The following is a 23,543-nucleotide window of genomic DNA, read 5'->3' as shown; positions in this document are numbered from 1 at the left end:
TTTTTGTATGAATGCGAAAGGACTTAAATGCAGTTTCAATTTCTTTATATATATATATATATATATATATATATATATATATATATATATATGCAAAATTTTTTATTGCATTTAAAAATAATTTAGTCAAGTGCTAAAGTAGTTCCAATTAAATCGTAATTATGTAAATAAATTTGCTATTTCCAAACACCAAGGTGGAAAAGAACTGGTGATGACATTAAAATACATGAAATATCTAACTGAAGATAAAAATAAAACTAATATATTTTCATAAAAATAATTAAATCTGAATCCCCCAAAAATTAAACTTATTTTAAAGATTTTGGAAACTTGTAAAACCTTAAACCAAAACTGATGAAAAAACTAGAAAATTGTAAAGAATTAAAAATGTTTCGAGCTCGTACTTCGTCAAGCCAGAGGCCAAACGTTACTGAATGAAATGTTCTAATTGTAATTATGATTAAAATGACAGACTGCAAGTAGGCCTTAGAATTACAGATTTTTCCCATTTACTAATTTCCCTAAGGTATTCATGTTCCCAAAATACTAATTTAAATAGATATAAGTAGGTAAAGAATCGAATTCAGTTACTGTAACCTCCGTACAAAGTGTATTTGAACGCTTTATTTCATTATTTTAATTGCATGGTATCAAAAAATTTCCCCCTTAGGGGTATAAAAAATTAATAATTCAAAAATACTAAATATGAATATGTGCATATATATAGGCCCCCCCCCAGCGGCCGAACGGTAAAGTCGCTGAACACTGGTAGTTCGGTCCGAGGTTCGAATCCCGCGAACGGGCTGGCTGCATGGGCGTTTTCGTGGTTTTCCCCATGTGTAACGTGTATACGAGCTAGTTTCCCTTAGAAAGTCCTCCACGAAGGCATCCCTCCCCTTAGGCAGATAGCCCTCGAGGCTTTCTGCCTAATTATAGCCCTCGAGGCTTTGCCATAATCACACACACACACACACACACATATATATACTAAATGTAAATGTAAATATATAAAATACACACACATCACTATATTTATTTATAAATTTTGCTGGGGATTAGACTGAATATACTTATATTTAAAAATGCTTTAAAAATTATATTGTGCTTGTATTTAATCACAACCTAAATTCACATTTATCACAAAAGAAATTTTTAAGACCCTCGTGTTCATTTCTATAAGGGGGTTTATTATACAGATATAAATAATCTAACTTCTGGAAAATTATGTATATAATTATTAATAATTTATTTATATTGTTACGAATTTTGTATATATATATATATATATAAGTAGTGTGTAACGGGGGGTTCAGGGACAGGAGGCGGTGCGCGGTGCAAGTTCGCAGGCGGAGTACGCGGTGCAAGCTCGCAGGCGGAGTACGCGGTGCAAATTCAGAGGCGGTGCAAGCGGAGGCCCAACAGATAAGTAGGAATGTTTCGGGATTCTTGATTTAGTGGATAAGATGACGTCACACTTTGATAAGAGATTATCTTTCATTGATTTTCCGGAGGTTCTTTGTTAATCCATGTTTAGACTTTATATTTTCCTTTGTATTCCAGCTATTTTACTAAGTATGTGATCGTTATTTTCTAGGTACCCTTAACGACGATTATTTTCGAATTTAATGATTAATTCAGAAGGCCTTAATTTTAGATGTAAATTTTTTTAAGACTTCCCTATATACTCAGAATTTTACCTTATTTCCTAAATCTTCTGTTCATAATACCAGATTTACTTTCCGTAATCTTAATTACATTACTCATTTTTAGTATTAAATTTATTCTACCCAGAATTCCTTTTAATCAATACTTTTAACTTATCTGTTATAGTTTACAAGTGTAATTATTAAAACACGCGTTTTTTATGTGTTATTTTATTCAATGTTAGATGCAATTTGTAACTTTTTTTGCTCTTTTTAAAGTTAGCTATCTTCAACATACTCTGTATTATAACTTATTTCATGCATTTTGATCATATAGATGACCTTTACTTTATTTTAGATGTTACATTTTTAGCTTGTCTTATACATTTTAACCTTCATAATTTCAAATATACTTTTAATTTTAGTTTAATTCCTATATTTTCTGACCATATAGATTAACTTTATTTCATTTTAGATGTAATTTTTAACTTGTTTCTTACATTTTAAACCTTCGTAATTTTTAAAGTACTCTAAATTTCGAAATTGCTTATTACATTTTCCTACCATATACCTGACTTATTTAATTTCTAGATGTAAATTTTAACTCCTTTTTCTATTTTTATCATTTTTTAGTTTCCAACATACTAAGAATTTAAACTAATTTGTTATATTTTCACATGACTTTCATTTAATTTGTAACGAAGTTCACACGTTTTAACCATCCTAATTTCAAACAGGCTCTTAATTTTATCTTAATTCCTCTATTTTCTTACCATGTATAAGAGCTTCATTTAATTTTAACTTGTTTACATTTTATACCTTCGTAAATTTTACAGTACTCTAATTTTGAACTTGTTTATTACATTTTCCTACCATACGCATGAACTTTAGTTAATTTTAGATGTAATTTTTATACTTTTCTGGCACTGGTTTTCTTTCTATTTTCCAACATACTCTAAATTTTAACTCTGTTTTATAATTTTTGATTGTAATTACGCTTTTGATTTTTACTATTTCAGCTAAGTTAACATGCTTAAATTTCTTAAACATAGAGATAGATTTCAATTAAGCATTTTATTTTACAAACTTTAACTGTTCTTCATATCCCATTCGTTGAATAGCCCCTACTTAGTCCATATTTTATACTACTATTTTAATTTAGCAATTCTACAATTTATCATTCTGTAGTACGTTTACCATTACTTATCCTACTATTTTATTTCATTATTAACTTCATTCGCATTTTCAAACTTTAACATTTCCTACGTATTCTGGTATTTCCTTTTAATTCTTAATACCCTTTATATCTGAATATATGTTTTTGAACTCTTCAATGTTACCAGTGTTCAGTTTTCAATCTTGATTCTCATTAAGTTAGTTTGACAGATTCCGAATTTTTAGAATAAAATCTCGACTTTCATCCATAATTTTAGAACCATATTCTTTCATGTACTCATACAAAATTCTTATTATTTTGAACGCTAAGTACCTTTTAATTCAGTATTTTGTACTAACTGAATGCATTCTACGTCACTTTAAATGTCTCGACTATGCAAATTTTCACTTTATTACCTTTTTCCTACACTAAGTACGGATATTTCTGCCTTCATGAACGGCTTTCATGTGAAATTGATGAAATTTGACGTTACATGTATAAAAGAAATTTCTAAGATAAACATTTCCACTATCGACTAAGAGATGAATGACCATCGATTTTACCCATATGTTAAATTTCATCTCTTGGAAGTTTGTTTTATTGATAGGCATTTATTTCTAACACATAATGTTAACATATTTTTTTTTTTTTAATTTAGTCCAGTTCCAACTTAATTCACTAGACAATTTCATACATACTCTATTTTTTAATATCTTAGACTAAAATATTCTTTTCGCAAATGTCAGTTTGCATTAATTTATTTACCAATTAATTTTCTTATGAACGAAATCTTGTGAAGTATTTTACACAACATATATCATTGCCAATATACCTATACTTACAGAAGGAACCAAAGAGAGAAAGAGTAAGAGACATTTTACCCAAATCTCCACTATAATTTCGAATATTTTAACCTTCTTCATCACAAATACAGAAATTTCTTCGTATAATACTCATCATAGTAGTTAAATATTCCTTACTAATACACATTTAATAAGGAATAACTCATTTTCAATAAAAAATTACAACCAAATAAGTGTTATGTTTTCTTATAATTGTAAGTGTTATGTTTTGCATTATAGGAAATTTCTATGCATTTTTGAGAACTGTAATTTGCTAAATATTACTTTTTCTGAGAGAAAAACTCCAAAGACCATCTAAATCATTTTACTTTCCCTGCAGTATTTCCAACGTATAGAATAACTATCTTAGAACTATTTTCTTAGTATTAACAACTAAATATGAAATAAGCATTTTTCACTGTAGAATATTTAAGGTTTTACCCAAATGAGGATATAACCTTTACCGAATTCAAGTTATTTACCCAGAATTCCCAACAAATGTTTAGAAAATGTGTGGTAGAAGGCAATTTATTTACCTAAAAATGAGTCTTAACAGAGTCTTGTCGGCTCCAGATTTACTATCAGTGGGAAAACCTGAAGTTCACTTTATCTACCCTTGTCAGTATACACAGAAACGTCATGAATCATTCTGTAGTACAATTATCACTTTACATACATTTACCACTAAATAATTTTAATTAACTTTCAGTTAGGTTTTTTTTTTTTTTTTTTTTTTTTTTTTTTTTTAAAGCATATTTATGCGACATATTATTAAATTACTCCCAAGCGTTGTTGAGGAAAATGCAATTAAATATCCACATACACATTAAGAAAATCCTACTCATTAGGAACAGTAAAACTTTACCAATACTTAAATGAAATGTAAAATCTTGTAATGCATTAATATAAAACCTGAGTAACAAATCATTTACTGTAAGCAGTATACGGTTAAAAAAGAGTTTTCTTATAACTTATACAACTTTTAAAAAGTAAGAGTAAGGTAATGAACCAACGCCTTTAGAAATTTCCTTTATTTTCTAAATCTACCCTTTTGTAGTGACGAGAAAATTCAGTGACACTCCTATTTTATTTTTATATAAGCATGCGCATTTCTCCTAACAGACGAAAATCCGAAGATCTCAGTTTTCCAAAGATTTAGCTTTAGACTTAATTTTCATTGGAAAAGGAAAATAATTTTACTTAAAAAACAGGATATCTTCTACTCAAAGAACTTGAAACAATCACGATCACATTCTATATGTAACACTCAGTGATTTAGTTTCAAACCAAATTTTGATATTGTTTAATCATAAACCAGTAATTTTGTAACTATAATTGAACAACTGTAATTGATCTTTGTATTTAACTGTAACCGTATCCGGCCCTCATATGGAACTGCAACCAAATATGCTTTACAGTAATTTTAAGAAAGGAAAAGTATTAGAAATTTCTTGGCTGCCTGGAAAAATAACTATAGACCGAGAGTGTATCACATCAGTTCTCAGCTTTTATTCAGCGTTAGATCACCTTGCGAGCTTCGTTTTTTAATATGCATTTTGCATTGCTTTCTGTTAAGCGTTTTCAATAGATAAAAGTGATAAATACTGATTGTGCTCTGTCATACTGAGATGAGCCGTACAATTTAACTGTAGAGTGTTTTCTTTAGTTAAGATAATTTTTAAGCTATCTTCAGTTCTGTGGGCATTCAATCCATTATCCCTTATGCAAGTACATTATAAGGTACAGAATAATTTGCAGATCTTCTAAATTTAGGACTTTTGTGAATGTAGGCAGTGATTAGTGCCTATTAATTACCGTCTAAGATTATGTGAATATTCTGCTGATTTTATCATTTATTTTTTCATTTTCATCACCTTTCATAAAAGTATTAAAATGCAGTGTAGGTAGCAATTAACATATGTTAAACAATTTTTTCATTAATGTAAAATTAATGAATTAATAAATATTAATATATGAGCATAAATAAGACAAAACACTCGTACCTGAAGTGGCATTATATATGGAATCGGAGAACCATCAAAACAATCTTGGTATTTCCCTGTTCAGTGCTGACTTTTGTTAGCAAAACTATGTATTATGAATATCTGTGTGATAATTCTGCTTGAATGAAATTATGAGTTGAATGATCGGCATTCTTGATAATTAATTGTGCTAGATTTTGCTCTGAAAAAAATAAAGTTAAATAGAAAGCTGGTATTTGCTTCTTGCAAGAATGCAACATACCATACAACATTCCAAGAATACCACATGGTTGAACTTTTCTGTTTTTTCTTCCTTCTTGCGTATTTATTATTTTTTTACTTGCTCACTTATTTACCTTAGTTTCTTTCTCAAATCATTCCCAGTATTTGTAAGCAACATTATTTCTAAATTTAACTTCATTTATTTCTGTTCTGTTTCCTGTTTTACAGATAATTCTATCGACTAAATTCATAAAACTGTTCATTTACACATTTGAAAATAACATTTAATTGCCGAGTGGTTAAGGCTGCTGAACGCTGCTATTTCGTCTCAGGATCGAACCCCGGCGAACCGGCTAACTGGCTATCCAGTTTTCCTTAGTAAATTCTAAACGAAGATACTCCACCTCTTAGGCAGAAAACCCTTGTGTACTTCGCAACATCCAAATAATCTAAATTAATTTATATTAATTACTATTTGCTTGAGATAGCTTTTTTAAAAAAAATATTGCTTGTTTGTTGTTTATAATTTGTGAATAAACTTCTGAAGCATTTTGCCTTGTGACCTATATATAGAATGTTATATATATGCAAGGACTCCTCTAGAATTCCATTCACCTTCACTTAAAAAGGAGATTAATTACAAACCTGCAAAAGGTGAATGAAACTAAATCCAAAAACAATGACTTTCATTACTTACGTAGGCACAATTTCAACACTCAATATGTCTATATTAATTGGGCAATATGTGTATCATCAGCGCCTTTAAACGAGTATTTGTATTTACAATAGTTTTGCTTGTATTATAAGCACATCCTTCTCACGAATGTGGATGTCGTGATAGAGCTCTAACAGCTAAGGGAATAAAATGTTTAGTTTATTTACAAAGAAAGCCTCGGAATATTTGGTGCGTGAACATAATGTTATATTTGACTAATGAGTAATGGGCAGCTGGGTAGCACGCCAGGAAAATTCATCTTGCTGCAATGTTAAATTAACATCACTGTGCAGCAAAGATGCCTTCCTTTTTATTGCCTATTCTACAGAGGACATTATCGCTAACCTTTCACCGTCATAAATAAAGTAACATTTATATTTAGCGAAGAGCAATAAAGCAAAGCTCAGTCTTTTGTTTTAGTGCAATGATGAATTAAATAAAATATTTTTTAATAGATTAAAAAAAGTGGTGATTTTTTTTTAAAGTAATTAAATAAAATATTTCATTACTTTAAAAAAAATCACCACTTTTTTTAATCATGTTTCAAAATATTATTCTCTTCTATTTTTCTACATATTTCAACTCTAGTTTTATTATTAGATTGCGCTTTTCCATAATTTTTGCTTACAGTATTATTTATTATCTATTCGCTCATGTGACAATTTCTTGTTCTAGATTTCGTTGTAAACTGCTAACATACGCAGCGGTGTACTGATTTTATAAAGTTGCCTAATTACAAATTTCTAATTCCAGGGTACTAAAGCTGCAGATCATCAACATACAAAATATGAAGATTTAAATAACACATGAAGCCTCTATATCTCTGCACAGAGTTGCTAGCCTACCAGTGATCAAAAGTTAAGGAGATACTATTGATGAGAATTTTCAGTTTTTATTAATTCTCTTGAAATGGAAGAACTAGTCAGTAAAGAGAAGTACAATGGTGCAGAACGGTTAATAATTCACTCGCGGCTATTAACCGGACTTAAGATTAAGCACTTGTTTCCAAGAAGGTTGATTAATTTTTGAATTAATTTTTTCTTTTACTACTTTCATAATGTTTAGTAAAGAAGCTGCATGTGAATAAATGGCTTGAATTATGCTAACCCTAATAACAGTGGTAAATAAGTACTTCAGTGAAGAGCATTTGGTTGATGATGAAAGAGTATAAATTTATATTTTGTTACAAAAACGATCTTAAAAGATGACAGGAAACGTAAGTAGGTAAATTTACTTTAAATTTAGAAACGTAATACTCAAGGGATCACTGAGATAAAATAATTCAACTTTTTACTTTTTGGATGCATTCATGTTCATATAATATAGATCCAGCATAAGCTTATTTATTAAGCAGCAGTAGAAAATAAACTGTGTACTTCTCCTTGGAGTCTAGTACGGGACTTCAATGTGTTTCATCGGTATGCTAGCCGTAACAAGACAAAAGTAAGTACACGAGGGTAATGTCTTTAATTTCTTACAATGTGGTAGGTTACACGGTCACGTATAACTATGAAAAATTTTTACAGGGCAAGTTTCAAGGATAAGATTAATTCCATACTCAGGTATTAATACGTAATTGTTAATAGTCATTCTAACTATGGATAGTAATTGAGAAAAACAATTTTAATTTAGCTAACGTTTTAATTAAATTAAAATTTTAAGTTTATAATTTCCTTTCTTCATTAAAATTCATTTAACTACCACTCTTTTTAAGCCTATTTTTCTTTTCCTGATAAGGTCTGAAGTTTTTGCAAAAAAGAATTTTGTTCGTTTGAAAATATATTTTATGATATATTTCGATTAAACCAAATCAGTGGGATATACTTTGAATCCCATCCAACAGTTATAATACGCGCATTAGATTATATTCTTTGTTTTATTTCTGTTATATTCTACTTGATTTTTGGATATATGATCATGTTTTAAAATTAAACAATATTCAATTTTTAGTATGATTTTCCTTGTCCTCCAAGATTTTAACGTCAGATACTTTCAGACTCACCCCGCGATCGAAAAGTTGCTGAATACTGATAGTTCGGCTTGCAGTTCAAATTCCTGCGAACATGCTGGCTGCATGAGTGTTCTCCATGTGTAACGTGTATACGAGCTATTTTCTCTTAGAATGTGCCTCCATGAAGGCATCCCTTTCCTTAGACAGATAGCCCTCGAATGCTTTGTCATAATTAAATAAACCAAACTGATGATTCTTCCCCCATATACACATTTTCACAGGATTTTTTTACATTTTAAATATATTAAAAGATTTGTAAATAAAATATATTAAAAAATTTCGGGAGTATTTGAAATCTTCAGGCGAGAGTGAATTGACTGGAATATGTTTACATTGAGGGGGAAAATAGTTTTAATCAATAGTCAAACTCTATGGTCAGTTAAATCAGAGAATCAATGGAATAGTTATTACGTTTTCAAATATTGGCAATTTCTTATATTAGCAGCTTGAAATCAGAACGTAGAGTTTCATCAGCTTTTGAAAGTTAATTCATATCGTTCAAGCGCATTTGAAATTCGTTTTTAAGATAGCCACCTCAAATCTTGTCTCACCAGGGTCTAATTATTGTATCCATTTGTTCGAGGCACAGTGTCTTGTCAGGGCCACATATGTATGTTGTTGAAAACTCAGTCGAAGATTTTAAAGCTTTATAGTTTTGTCAGATATTTCCGCTAAAAAAGCAATTTTCGATTAATGTGAACACAAGTCTTTAATATGTGTTGGTGGTCAGTACCGTGGTTAGTGGTGCAGAGTGAAATAATGCTGGGTATGGGTTTATAATCCTGAAGAAAGCATGTATGTTTTAAAATATAATACTTAATTTTTGTATATAGTGTTATTGCGGATTGTGAACGCCTAAAATACTGGCCATCTGAAAGTCCCGTCAGAAGATTATTAATAAGAGAGGAGGTCTAAAGGACCCTAGGATCTGCCCCTCTACAATGTGTTCTGCAAAGATAGGAGCTACCCATCCTTCTTGGCTATAAAAAAATTCATGCCCCTGATCTAGATTATGTTCAAAAGAATCCGAAAATCTCATCAGAAGTTTATTAATAAGACAGGAGGGCTAGAAGACCCTTGGAGCAGGTCCTCTGCAAGGTGTTCCGCTATGACAGGCGCTACCCCTTCTTTCTTGACCATATAAAATTCATGAGCCTTATCTGGATTATGTTCAAATCAAGAGGATTAGCAACAGCGGTATTTAATAAACAGTCTCACAATTATAAAATAGATATACGAACTGAAAACAACTTCAGTGTCCTTCAATAGTGTACGGCATCACGAACTAGAAGTCACAATGCATAGCTTGGAAACTCTGTTAAAACATACTGCATTACCTGCTGGCTGTAATAAACTGATTAAGATATATATACTTGATGTATCACGCGATTAATGACACGATTTTCGTGTAGCACTTTACTAAGAATTAGAGAGATAAAATCATTAATCGGTTCTCCGCCAATGATAGCCCGTCACGGAGCTTGGATAATTATTGACGCGAGAAAGGAGATTGAAAGAACCAAAGCTTTGCGCTTGCGCAATAGAATTCTAAACCTCATTTTTAATCTTAAATTTATCAGTCACGTGTCGAAGAAAACGAGTTCCTGGCAAAATAATTATTGCGTTAAAACAGAAGAAATAAAGAAAAGTATGTCTTTTAATTATAAAGTCAAATGCAAACGTATTTCAAGACATTCAGAAATCTGTTCTGTTCACCACTCCAATAAGGGGAATATCGCGACAAAATGAGTCACACCAGTGTTGCATACAAATATGGCAATACATTACTTTATATTTTTTATGAGATTCATTCATGGATTAATATACCTTAATAATCTGCAATGGTTAGTACTGTGCTGAATGTGAGCATACTTCACAAATATTACTTACGCCATTTTGTTTGTTTATCCTAAGCAATAGGATATAATAACTATTATACTGCTGTACCTTTTCTCCATAGAAATTACGCTATCTTAGTATTGTATGAGTATAATAATTTAGGAGCATTTTAAGGTATGTAAGAGCACACAAATAGGCTATGTGCAAAGCCTATCATGATATGCTTATCACTATATTGTCATATTTCTTGTTTCAGAAATATTTGTTTTTTATTTACGTTTCGATTTGAGGAACTGTTAATTGTTTTAACCCTCTGAGCGGCGCGGGTTTTTGGATCTGTCATAAAGATTTGTATTTAAGCAATATTTATTAGCTAAATTTGTACAATTACTTATTTTAGTCTTAGTTTTAATAAACTTACGTTCATTAAGATAACGCTTTATTAAAGAAGTTAAAAAGGCAAAATATCTTATAAATAATATCTTATAAATATTTATAAGCTAATATACAGCAAGCTAGAAAAAAATCGCATTACCGGCTAAAGACGGTCATGCCGCTCAGAGAGTTAAAAATTAACATCTGTTGTATATCTATGTGCTGCTTCGGAAACATTTTGGTCTATTGAAGGTAATGTTTTAAATCAGTGCTCATTTTCGTACTTTTGTTTTTTTTCTAAGAATTCTAAAATTATGACATTGATTTGCATAACAATAAAAAGAATTTTTTTTCTCTCTTTTAAGAGGAAGCTCTTACGGATATCTCAGTACTTCAAAGTCGCTCTGAAATATCAACAACTACCGAAAAACTGTGGCTGTCTCCGGACTTATATAGTTTATCTCCAGCTGCCGAGAAACCTCTTTTATTTTCTGCTTCTCGAAATCACTGGAAGGCATATGATACGATTACAACTAACATAGGAATCAAATACAGTTATTCAATTACAATATTCATCGCAGTTACACAGGAACCGTTCCAAATTGTCTCCAAATGGTCGCCAAGTATGGCGACTTCTCGCTATTTTTGGCGATAAAAATTAGTAGCGGAAACCATTGCCAGCTTGGCGATACTTCGCCAAATTAGCGAGATAGCCGTTTGCCCAACATTAAATAGACTTGTCCCTGTATTCTTATTTTTCCGGCAGAGCGTCATTTCTTCCATGATTTTCGTGTTACATTATACAGAAAAATACAATTTCACGTATAATTTCACTAAAGTCACCCATCTATATACAAAATTCGTAACATTAGAACTGCAAATGCCCTTGTGAATATTTTTATATGGAAAGGGCGAGGTTTATGCCATTCCTGTTGCAGACATTTCGATCTTAAAGAGCAAAATTGCAACGACAACTATTCATTGAAAATTGTGTCCATATGGTTATGAATAAACTTAATGAGTTTTTGTTTACCGTAAAATAAACTGCATACCTATATCATTTATGCTAAAGGTTTTATGGTAATTTAAATCAGATTTTGCCTTTTTTGAACACTTTCTACACTAATTTTGCTACCTTAAATATGTTGCTAATTATTAAAAGGGCTCTTGTTGAAACGAAATCGAATTTTTAAAATACAATCGAAGGGCACTTTTCTTTTAATCCAGATTTATAGATAATTTTTAATTCAGAAATTCTTAGTAAAATAAATAAGAGAATATTTTTCATTATATAAATAATCATTGGAAAACTTACGTTTCTTTTTGGATTCTTGGTCCATGTTTGTTTGATGATGCCCTAGATGACCCAAGTCCATCATAGCCATATGGCTGCCAGCCATAGACAAGGCGCCATACATATCATCCTGCATCATCATGCTTCGAGGTTCAAGCCGCAAAGCGGATGACAAAAATGTCTCTTAGCGCCCAACTGACAGTTCAAAGCACACTCACTTACTTTAAACGCAAGTCCAGTTAAGAATTCTGTAAAGAGAAAGAAAAATAATCGTAAAATTTTGAAGATTTATAGTATTATTAAACTAAAATTAACGTTTCCAGCAAAAACACTATCAAATAAACAACAACAACAAAAAAAAAAACTGTTTTAATTTTTTTATAGTGTTAAATAAAATGAAAATTATATTGCGGCGACCACCTTCTTAAGACTACCTTCTTCTTAAGCTTTAAAAATTACCAATATTTCTGACACCATGAATAAAAAATGGTTAAACATCGATAGCTGAATGAATGTGAAAGAAAATCACCTTTCTAAGAAGAGCGTCTTTAGACGGCCTTTCGTCCAGAAAAAAAAAAGACAAAACACATCTCGAATCGTGAATAGTCATCTTTGAGATGGTACACTGTTTATTTTTCATTTGTGTTCAACTAAAAACTCGTCAAACTAAAAATGGTTCTAATAACGGAAAATTTCAGTAAAGAGATGAAAAATTAAAATAATAGAAGGAAAACTTAAAAATTTTAACACTTTACAATATGAAATATTATTTTTATATATTGTATTAGATTTTTAACAGCTATTATTTGATATATGGATCACAGACCGAACTACCAGTGTTCAGTGATTTTACCGCTCCACCACTGGTGGGCCAGAAATACCATTGAGAAAATCAGACTGTGCTGCTGTCCGATGTGGAAACGAAGCCTTCAAATTATCTATCGGATTGTTGTGCAGATTATTAATTACAAGCTCACATGGGAGAAATATCGTTATTCCGTATAATGTAATACCGTTTAAGGTATTTTCTACTGAATTGCCGCATGCCATCGTAGTGTAACTGGAAATACGCTCGACACCTATTCGAGTGGTCCGAGTTCGAATCCTGGTGAAGGTATTGCGGATTTCTTCAGTTTCCAGACATCGAAAAATTTTGTAAGACTCTACAAGTGGAGCCCGAATTAAAAGGTGGTGTAAGATAATTCGTCATTATCAGGATTTGGTAACTGGGTTCCCCAATCCCCAGTTACCCTTTAAAAGAGAGAATGTATAAAATATTTTTGCTCTCCTTTTTGCATTCGTTTTTGTGGTATAACTGAAAACAGATCGACGTGTATTCGGTAAGTCCGGAGCTCCGATCCCGGCGAGGGAATTGCACATTTTTTACATTTCAACATCGATTTAACGTAATGACTCTACAGTTGTGATACTGTGAATCAAACAAAGAAAAGAAAAGGATTGATATTATCTCAAATTCAGGCATTTAAACAATCAGATGAAAACCTATTGGATTGATAATAACTGTATTCTTTCAATGACATACTTTTTCAAATTAAGCATTAAAATGGCATTAATTTATAATTAAAGCCTAGTATTTTCGTATCAGCACATACTGATTATCACATACAGCAATGGGGGGGGGAGAGATTTGGATTGCACAGCCCACTAGCTATACATTACCAATAATTTCAATAAATCTTATCAGCTTCAAACACTAGTCTGATGCTAAAAATTACAGTATAATAATAATAATAAAAATAAGTAACAATACAAATATAAATTACAAACGGCTAATGGCTTAAGTGCCAAAAGCCAGTTAATCAGTGTAAGTTATAGTAATTATTAAATCTAGATAGATACAACCGGATGCGAGATACAAACGGGATTGAATTTTTGTATCATTATGTTATTTGTATTATAGTAAAGCACTCATGGACTCTCTGTCTAAGCGAACGGATGGCCTTCATGGATAATGTTTTAAGCGAAATTGGTTCATATTCCCATAAAACATCAGTAAAACTACTCTCGACGGCCACCTTTTTTAAAATGACCATCTCTGAATGTGGTTAGTATTTCTGAGAAAATTTTGAGATCACCGAGTGAGGATGAACACTGGTAGTTTGGACCTTTCCAGACGAACAGGCTGGCTGCATGGGCGTTTTTGTAGTTTTCCACAAGTATAATGTGTATATGAGCCAGTTTGCCTTAGAAAGTCCTCCACGAAGGTATCCCTGCTTTTAGGCAGATAGTCCTAGTGTGCTTTGCTATAATCTTCCAGAATATGATAAAATAATTAAATGTGAACATAACTAGGTCATCTTTTAAAAGACAGCCACTTCTACAACGTCTGTTACAGTGATGCTCGTATTACGGATATTTCACTCTTGATAGAACAGTGAGCACAAGAGTTTCATTCTTGCCCTAGTTTGTTGTACAATTTCTGAACTCTTTTGAAATATCTTTCAAAATCTATGGGCACTTCTGATTAATAACTGTTGTTGTTTTTGTTATGCGAAAGCTTCGCGTGAGCTCTGTAAAAAAGAAAGTATTATTCTTTTCACTCTATGACAATTTTGAGTTTCCTACAAGCAGAAAAATGTGTCCTGGCAAAATAGAAAGTTTTGCAATTTTACCTGCATACACACACAAAAACTTTTTCCCGGTCGCGACAGTGTTTGGAGCGGTCTCTATACCTTAAATACATTCCATAGACAATTAAATTAGGGTATGTGATACTCTGAACTTAACGGTCAAGCCTAGAAGATTTTATCTGACAGAAGCATTGCTAGAAGGTATTTCATTTGTCTTCCAGATTGTTTTTGTGATCAGGATAATTAAAAAAATATGAATTTAATAAAATTTTGGTAGCTCTGAACTCTGGACTTAGTACCTCGAAATTGCGTTTTGCTTTATTTACTAGAAAATTACTCGTTTATGGGTATATTGCCAGTGGTCTTTCAATTGCAAATTAACATTTTCCTTTTTTTTTCTGATGAAAAACATTTTTCGTGGGTTCAGTTAGAATAGGAATAAAAAAGAAGTGATTGCAATATTTATTGCTATTATTATGAAATACCTCCAAGAGGAACTCTGGGCCCACCAGCGGCCCAGCGGTAAAGTCGCTGAACACTGGTAGTTCCGTCCGAGGTTCGAATCCCGCGAACGGGCTGGCTGCATGGGCGTTTTTGTGGTTTTCCCCATGTGTAACGTGTATAACGTGTATACGAGCCAGTTTACCTTAGAAAGTCCTCCACGAAGGCATCCCTCCCCTTAGGCAGATAACCCTCGAGGCTTTGCCATAATCACACACACACACCAAGAGGAACTCTAATATATTTATGGCTTTCCGTTTGTGAATTGTATGCCATGGTGAAATAGAAAGTATTGCCGCCTGAAGGAAAAATTTTTGCAAATCTTATGTGCAAGCTATCTATTGACAAAAACGTACATCTGCATATTGAACAACTCGATCTTTTCTTCATTAAATAATTGCGCAACTTTCTAGGCGATTTTAATTTACAGGGAAATAATGTCAAAAGAAGCTATTTTCCCCATTATTATTTGGCTTCGTTTAAGCGCTCATTTTAAATACAATATTTTCCTTTTTTTTTTTAAAAGATTAATTCTTAAACTGATAATGTCAGCTGCTTAATTTTTTGGAATGATAACTGAAATCTGCATTGATCAGATTACAACTGCTTTTCAATTGCATAATATTTAACCCAAAGGGCGTTGATCCAAAAGGGCTATTAATTTCATTTTGGCATTTTGCGTTGAAAACTTTAAATCCAGGCTCACTTTCCAACTGTTGTCACCAAATATTACAGCCTTTTATTATATTTAAAGAAATGAAATAATGAAGAATTTGCATAAATGTATGTATATTTCTCGCATTGTGATACAAGGACGATACCTAGAGCCATCAAATTTTGAATACCGTACGTTTCCCTCCGAATATGGGCATCTGGAACCCCAAATTTGGAATTTGGAATTAGTTTTATTATCTATTTCTAACTTTAACGAATTCTTGATTAACAAACTCAAGAATTTCAAAGCGAACAATGACAACGTTATACAGAAAAAACATTTTTATCTCCAGCGCTCGAGACTCTGTATTGGAAATTCTAAAGATGTGCTCATTTTAAAATTATTTTGCGACGCTGCTTTTGAACGGAATTTTATGGTTTAAGTGCGAAGAACATGATATTAAATAGATAAAAGTAATCCACAAAAATGTTAAAAAAAAAAAAAAAAAAAAAAAAAAAAAAAAAAAAAAAAAAAGTCCCTTTGGGCGTAATGTAAAATCTGAAAGCTTTCAGTTTTCTTTAAATTTTATTTTAAACATATTTTGCATGTTTTTAAATTTTTAGTTTTATTGTCAGAAGCCTTTTAGGTGTAACAGCGTTATAAGGTATTTCTCCCACCTTCTTGGCGTGCCTTCGTGGTGTAGTGGCTCTGCACGCTGGGTCGATATTCCAGAGGTCCATGGTTCGATTCCCGGCGAAGGCGTTTGCTGATTTTTCAATCCCTCTCGTTTCCAAAATACCTAATATCTTTGCAGCGTAATGCGGAGTTTTCAAACAGAAATTTAAATATATATATATATATTTCTGAGCTGTTGTGGGCACTTTTATAAGCTTTTCAGTATTACGTAATCATGTTGAAGTCCTCGGCTTACAGGCGACTTACTTATATTCCTGAAACTTACAATTCTTTTTTCGTATCTTCACCTTCGGCCTTTTGTGACTCCAGCACGGTTAAAGAAAGTTCGAGTTTGTTAGTCAACATGAAAACTTATCGGTAAAAAGTTGAAAGTACAAGAATATTTGCAGTCAAAGTTTTAACAAAAAATACACCAAACATATCTGCGTTACGTCATGTAACAGTAATTGCTTGCTTGATCCGATTCTTCCATAACTAAAGATTTCCGAAACTAGCTCGCCGAATATGTTGTAAAAACACCATTTTAAAAAGTAGGTCCAATTACGTAAAAAAGAAACGCACTCAAATCTTTGACACGCACACCTTCTTTCTTAGCAACGTTCTCCTTTTGCAAAAGACTTTAAAGGGGGGAGAGGGAATAAAAGAGAACACCCCCATCAAGTCCAATGAAAACTGTCGCATGCAGAAAAAGAGACTACATTTCTTTTCTTCTTCTTCTTATTCCATTAAACCATTTCCGGTATAGCTCCAATCTCGAAACGGGGGAAAAACAAAAATCAGAAAATAAAAAAAAAGAAGGAAATAATGAAAAAAATAAAATAAAACCCGACAAAAATATCAATTTTTATTTATTTATTTTATTTTACTTTATTTCTTTTCCTTTCTCAAGGAAAAGTGCTGGCATATTTGTTCTGCTCCGTTGACCCCTAATTCCAAGTCTCATCCGAGGCTGCGATCCGAAGGCCACAACGCCGATAACTATCTATCCCAATTGCCATACAGTACGACTTAGGATCTAATCACCTTTGTGTTACAGCTTGCATTTGCAAGGTCAAAGCTTTTGCACTCAAATGCTTTCTTGCTACATATCATGAACTTGAATGACAAACGCAATAAACATTATAAAGAGGTTGGACAAGAGGGGGACGTACGAACTGGGGACTACGACGCATGCGAGCATTTTAAGATTAAGAGAAAAACTTAGACACAAACGAATAAGATATCGCTTTTGAATCTTATCTAACGCGGTTTAGTGTAACACATACTAATTTTTTCATGAATGCTACATTGCCTATTGTCAAAACAAAATGGATCACACTTACATATATATCTAGCATATAGAAAACAAGAAAAATTCCTATTTGTTCGTCATCTAACCAGGCAATTACCAGTTGACTGATCGGTTTAGATTCATGGGAAGTGCTTAGAATAAACACACCATAGAATAGAATTGACGCATACGACACTATCGTATGCGTCGATTCAATAGCATACTGCACTATCGTATGCAACAATTTAAATATCCGCATGCGTCGAATAAAATCTGATATTTAAATATCGACACTACCGCAAGATTGGCAAAGGCATATGATAAAAAAAAAATGTTAGTGCTATAAAAATGGGTAACAGGGTAAATGCACGTTATCCCCTTATAAGGTATATTCTTCCTCCTTTCAGCATGTACATCTTTCTGCATCCTTCGTGGTGTAGCGGTAGCACACTCGGCGGGTATTCGAGAGGTTCACGTTCGAGTCCCGTGAGGGCACTGCTCATTTTTCACATCTCCTGCTTGAAAAATAGCCTAATGACTGTGCAGTAGGGCCTTAACTAAAAAAAAGGTGGTGGATGATAATGCTTCACCACGATTTGGTGACTGGGTCTTTATAAAAGGGTCCCCTTAAAAAGGGTCGCCTTTTAAAGGTCGACCTTTAAAAAGGTATATAAGATATTTTTTTCCCTCCTTTCTGCATGCCTTCGTGGTGTAACGGTTAGCACACTCGGCGCATATTAGAGAGGTCCAAGGTTCGAGTCCCGGAGATGTCATTGAAGATTTCTTCGGTTTCCTTTCTTCAAGAAAAACCCTAATGACGTTACACCCTTCGCAGAGTTATCCTGCATACGATCGGCAGCAGCAAACGGATCAAGACGAAACAGATTCAAAACTGCGTCGGATCGATGAGGATCAACATGGTAAAAGTTCGACACCGCACAGAACTGACACGGCATGGAATCGACATGGTGCAAGATTGATAACAATATGCAATCGACATTCCATAATGTAGAGAAGGATTTTATCTAAAACCTGCGCATAATCAAGAAGGAAGGAATGGGATTAAATTATTATTCTCTTAGGGAATCTGCATATGATCAACCGTGGTATGCAGATTCGACACTGGCATGGGATCAAAATCAAGTTTTGAGTTGCTGCATACATCCTGTGGTGGCAGAGAGGTTGTCGATCCCTTCCCCGCATTTCTGTCAGCTCGACTCAAATTTTGCAGATAAACATGTTAAGGATTGATTAGACAATCAAGATATCCAAATTTCAGCCGTTGAAGAAAGTCTAAAAATAATAAATAGTATTTAAATATCGATGCATATTTAGTAAGCCCGTAAGTAAGAGCTTGCTGATAAAATCAAGTGATACAGTGCTCTATGGATGGAAACAGAAAATATTCAACAATTAAATTGTCACCGAATAGGAATTAAAGAAATCAGCAAAAATTTTAAGGCCATTACAAATTCGTCGGCCCTTGCTAAGCTGCGTTTTTAATTTATTAGCATTAGATGATTTTAGTAAAATCACATACAGCCTATTAGGGAGTTATACAGTGCAGAACTTGCTCTTATTCATGTTGCGTAAGGAGAAAACCATAAAAATGTCAGCGTAGTCAACCTATTCGACGAATTCCAAATGCAGTTGGAACTGTTAGCTTCCAATGAAATTTTCCACTAAACCCCTGAGGAGCTTTAAGTTTGTGATTACGTCTGAAAGCAGCAGCATCTAGAGTACTTTGGAAGACTATTGTTATTAGAATTATTTAGTTCTAATGTTATGGCATCCGAAATATACATAGTATGATATCTTATGAAATCCGAAATATACGTATATATATATATAGTATGATATGTTACGGCATCCGAAAACATCATATTACATTTCCATGTCCATGCGAAAATTCGATAGAGAATACAGCTCTGCAATTTGAGTAAGGAAAAAATTCATACCGCAATTTCTACCAATTTAAGAAGCATATTTTCGCCTTTGCCTGTATAAGAATAGTTAAAAATTGAGCTTATCTAAGAATCGATGTTTTTTAAAATTGCAAATTTTTATGAATTAATAATTATTCTGAAGAAATAAATTTTCCAGATTCTTACTCAAAATACGAAGATTATTGTTATTAATAAAATTAAGCCAATTATTAAAAAATTACTTGCTAGATGAATTTTTAGAGTTTTATTTCATTCGTATTATTTCTTAGTATTCATCTTTTCTTTCCTGTTGGAGGTAGTGCAATTAGGAAGTGCCTGTTAAAATCGATAATGTTTTAGAATCGAAGAACTGCGACATTTGATCACTACCTTACCTGATTGTTGATGTCACTTCTTCTTATTTGAAGACAACACACTAGTTAGCTCTTCGGAAAGAGTTAACGTTAAATAACGTAACATAACTAGTACTATAAGGTATTTCTCCTGCCTTCTTAGCATGCCTTCGTGGTGTAGCGGTTCTAATCTAAAAAAATTGGTGGATGATGATTCTGCACCACCAGGATTTGGCAACTGGGTCCCCTAAAACCCTAGTCGTCCTTTAAAAGGGGGAGTATATAAGGTATTTCTCCCGCCTTCTTGGCATGTTTTCGTGGTGTAGTGGTCAGCGTACTCCTCGCGTATTCGAGAGGTCCGTGGTTCGAGTCCCGGCGAAGGAACTGCTTATTTTTCACATCTCCTGCTTTGTCTCTACAGTACTAAAAAAAAAAAAAAAACTCATTTTCTAAATAAAATTCCTTTAAACAGTTTTCATTTTATGTTATTATATCACCAATCGGTGCGGTGGAAAGGGGACTGAGTTTATTGGTTACAGACGAAAACATCACGAACGAAATCGTCACGGAGAAAACAATACAAGGTGAAAAAAATCGTCGTTCAAAACATCGTAGGAGATAAAAAAAAAAAAGCAAGTAGAAAGCATCACAGTTCTAAAATATCGTAGTATAAAACATCGTTGTCGAAAAACAAAGCAATTGAAAAACTTCCCATTTTACAAGAATCGAAAATATCGTGGTAAAAAATAAAGCACCTACAAACCATTGCATGACGATAACATAGCAGACATGCATTCTTCAGGGTTTAAAAGCTGTAACTGCAAATTCACGCAATGATTTATGAGCGCAAAAAGGATTGAGGAATATTTTTACTTTTATATTGTGAGTTAATTAATAAATTTTTGCTGAAAATTTAAGAAAACTTATGCATTCAAAAACTAAAAATGAATAGAAAATTAATGCTATTTATAACAGTTAGGAGAATTTTACAATTTGAAAATTAATTAAACATTTTTAATAGAGGTAACCGCATGCAATTGCTCATCGTCCTTTTTCTAATCATTTTTAGAGTATATTTTTCATGAAAAATCCCACTAAAACTTTATACAAGATATTAATTAATTAATGATCTTTATAAGTTAACTATTTAAGTTTAAAATTCTGTTAAATGTTATACCTTGAATTATTTTCCCATTCATTTTCAGTTTCTGAATTCTTAAATTTCCTTATCGTTCTTTTTCTTCAAAAATTTATCAGTTAATTAAAAAATATGAAACATGAAAGTAAAAATATGCCTCATTCCTTTTTGCTCTCACAAATCATTATGCGAATATGAGAATTTTTAGATTAAAAACTAATCTGAGATGTTACTGCCATGCGATGACATGTAGGTACTTTATTTCTTACCACGATATTTTCGACGTTTAGGTTTTTAAATTGCGGAGTTTTTGAACCGCTTTATTTTCGATCACGATTGTATATCACGATGTTTTAGAACTCAGATGTTTGCTCCTTTCTTTCCTTGCTTCTTGCTAATCGGATTCTATAAGATTCAAACGATCTGCAACTAAAAATGCAACTTTTCATTTCGGGGAGGGAAAAAAAGTAAAATCTGAAAGGTTTCAGATTTTAACGGGTGCTCAAAAGGGTTTGTTAAAGTTTTTTTAAGCTCTTGCTGAGCTCGCAGCCTATCAGTCAGCTGTTGTGTTCAGTCCTAGTACTCCCTTTCTTTTTTTCATTTTAGCTTTATTATTAAGTATAATTTTCTTCGCATTATAAAGTTCAACAGCAAAATTGCAAAAATTTTAAAAGCAGCACAATGGCATATGTTTAGAGTTCCCGATGGAGTGTTAAGAGTCGGTGTACAATTTTTTTTTTTTTTTTTAAAGCTCATAAGTGTTCAGTTTTCTTACTAAGAAAGATTGCTTCTTTTTTTTTTTTTTTTTTTTTTTTGTGTGTGTGTGTGTGTCTTTTTATTGTCAACAATTTGTATGTTAACTTTATTCCTTAACTATCAACTTCTTCCTACTTAAGTCACATAAAATTCAATTCAGCGGTAAAATGATGATGTGCTTAAAAAGATACATGTTTAGAATTTCTGACAGACAGTGTCGCGCGCTGGAGATTATTTATTTATTTATTTATTATTTTTTTTTTTTTCTTTCGTACAGTGTTGAAACTGCTCGCTTTAAAATGGTTGAGTTTTTTAATCAAAAATTCCTTAAAATTTTACAAAATATGAGATAAATTATAAAATAAATTCGAAATTCAAAATTCCAGCTTCCAGATGCAGATATTCGGGTGGAGGACTTCGTTATTCAAAAGTTGATGGTTTTAAGTCCCGCCGTTTTTTCACAAGGTGAGAAACATACATACATTCATGCAAATTCTTCATTATTTAATTTCTGTAAATATTATACAGGGCAATATTATTTGGTGGCAACAATTTGAAAAGTGATACAGCCGTTTATAGTGATTCAACGCAAATGCCGTTTCGAGATTAATAGCCCTTTTGGGCTAATGCCCCTTTAAACTTTAAAAAACTTATAAATTATTTACTCATTTATTGAAAAAAATCATGTAAGTGCATTCGAGCGAAGAACCAGTCATAAACAAAGCAAAATGGAACAATCATTCCTTCAAGACAGGTTAAAAAATATTTATGGATTTTTATGAATGGGGTCACGTGATTATGTCTCTAGCTATATTTACTAATACTGTGACAGTTGTACATTCTTGTAGAGAAAAGCTTGAAGAAATACTTGATGTTGAACGCTTACTGTAATTTTTCTTACTCATTCTTATTTGAAGCCTCAGGCAAAAATCAAAAAAGCGGAAAACCGACAATTCTTTGGAAAGATTTGTTCATAAAATATGCATAAAACGCGAAGGAATTTAATAATGGATAAATTTTTACCGGAGAATCAACCAAGCACTATTTCACTTTTTTTTTTTTTTTTTTCCCGCACATAAAATTGCTAGGAAAGGGAAAAACAAGTTCTTCTGCAAAGGAATATAAATATTACTAATTGCAGATCATAAAATCGGGGAGGTATAAAAGAATTATTTTCAGCAAACAGTTCTTAGATTTTTTTTCCGGCAGTTTCGCAATTCAGTACGAGTATTATTTCCTTCCCCTCCCCCCCAAAAAAAACTGACTGTTTTATGAGGCTTATTTTATTACAACAGTAACTCAAAAGATTGTTTTCACTTTTTAGTCTTAAACTGGGTAATCGGATTAAAAATAGTTTATGAATTTCTAGTGGTAACAATGAAACCACACAAACAGAGACTATTGCTATGTGTTTCTGCTCTCATACGGGATAGTACTTAGCGATGTTGACTGCTGTGCCGAAGGGCTCGTGTTAGAATCCTGAAGAAGGTAGGGATACTTGTAAGCGTAGAGTGCTTGTGGGGCAAGGGAGAAGGTTCTCAAAATATAACGGTGAGCCGGAATCCTATGGAGAGCATGG

General features: G+C 32.4%; 1 protein-coding gene across 3 annotated transcripts in view; it reads right to left on the bottom strand.

The window, feature by feature from the left end:
• The window catches only part of LOC118196992 (uncharacterized), a 443,070-nt gene that overhangs the window by 359,565 nt on the left and 59,962 nt on the right, over positions 1-23,543 (bottom strand). For all 3 annotated transcript variants that reach the window (XM_085825207.1, XM_085825216.1, XM_085825217.1), the window contains exon 2: positions 12,100-12,327. In XM_085825207.1, coding sequence (XP_085681333.1) covers positions 12,100-12,221 — 122 coding nt within the window. In that variant the 5' untranslated portion in view covers positions 12,222-12,327. The remainder of the gene's footprint in view (positions 1-12,099; positions 12,328-23,543) is intronic.

Source organism: Stegodyphus dumicola, chromosome 1, assembly GCF_044657685.1.
Source record: "Stegodyphus dumicola isolate Sdum_Otavi_A_Nest chromosome 1, ASM4465768v1".
Lineage (NCBI taxonomy): Eukaryota > Metazoa > Arthropoda > Arachnida > Araneae > Eresidae > Stegodyphus > Stegodyphus dumicola.
The sequence above is the reverse complement of the archived record's forward strand: the minus strand, read 5'-3'. Positions and strand labels throughout refer to the sequence as shown.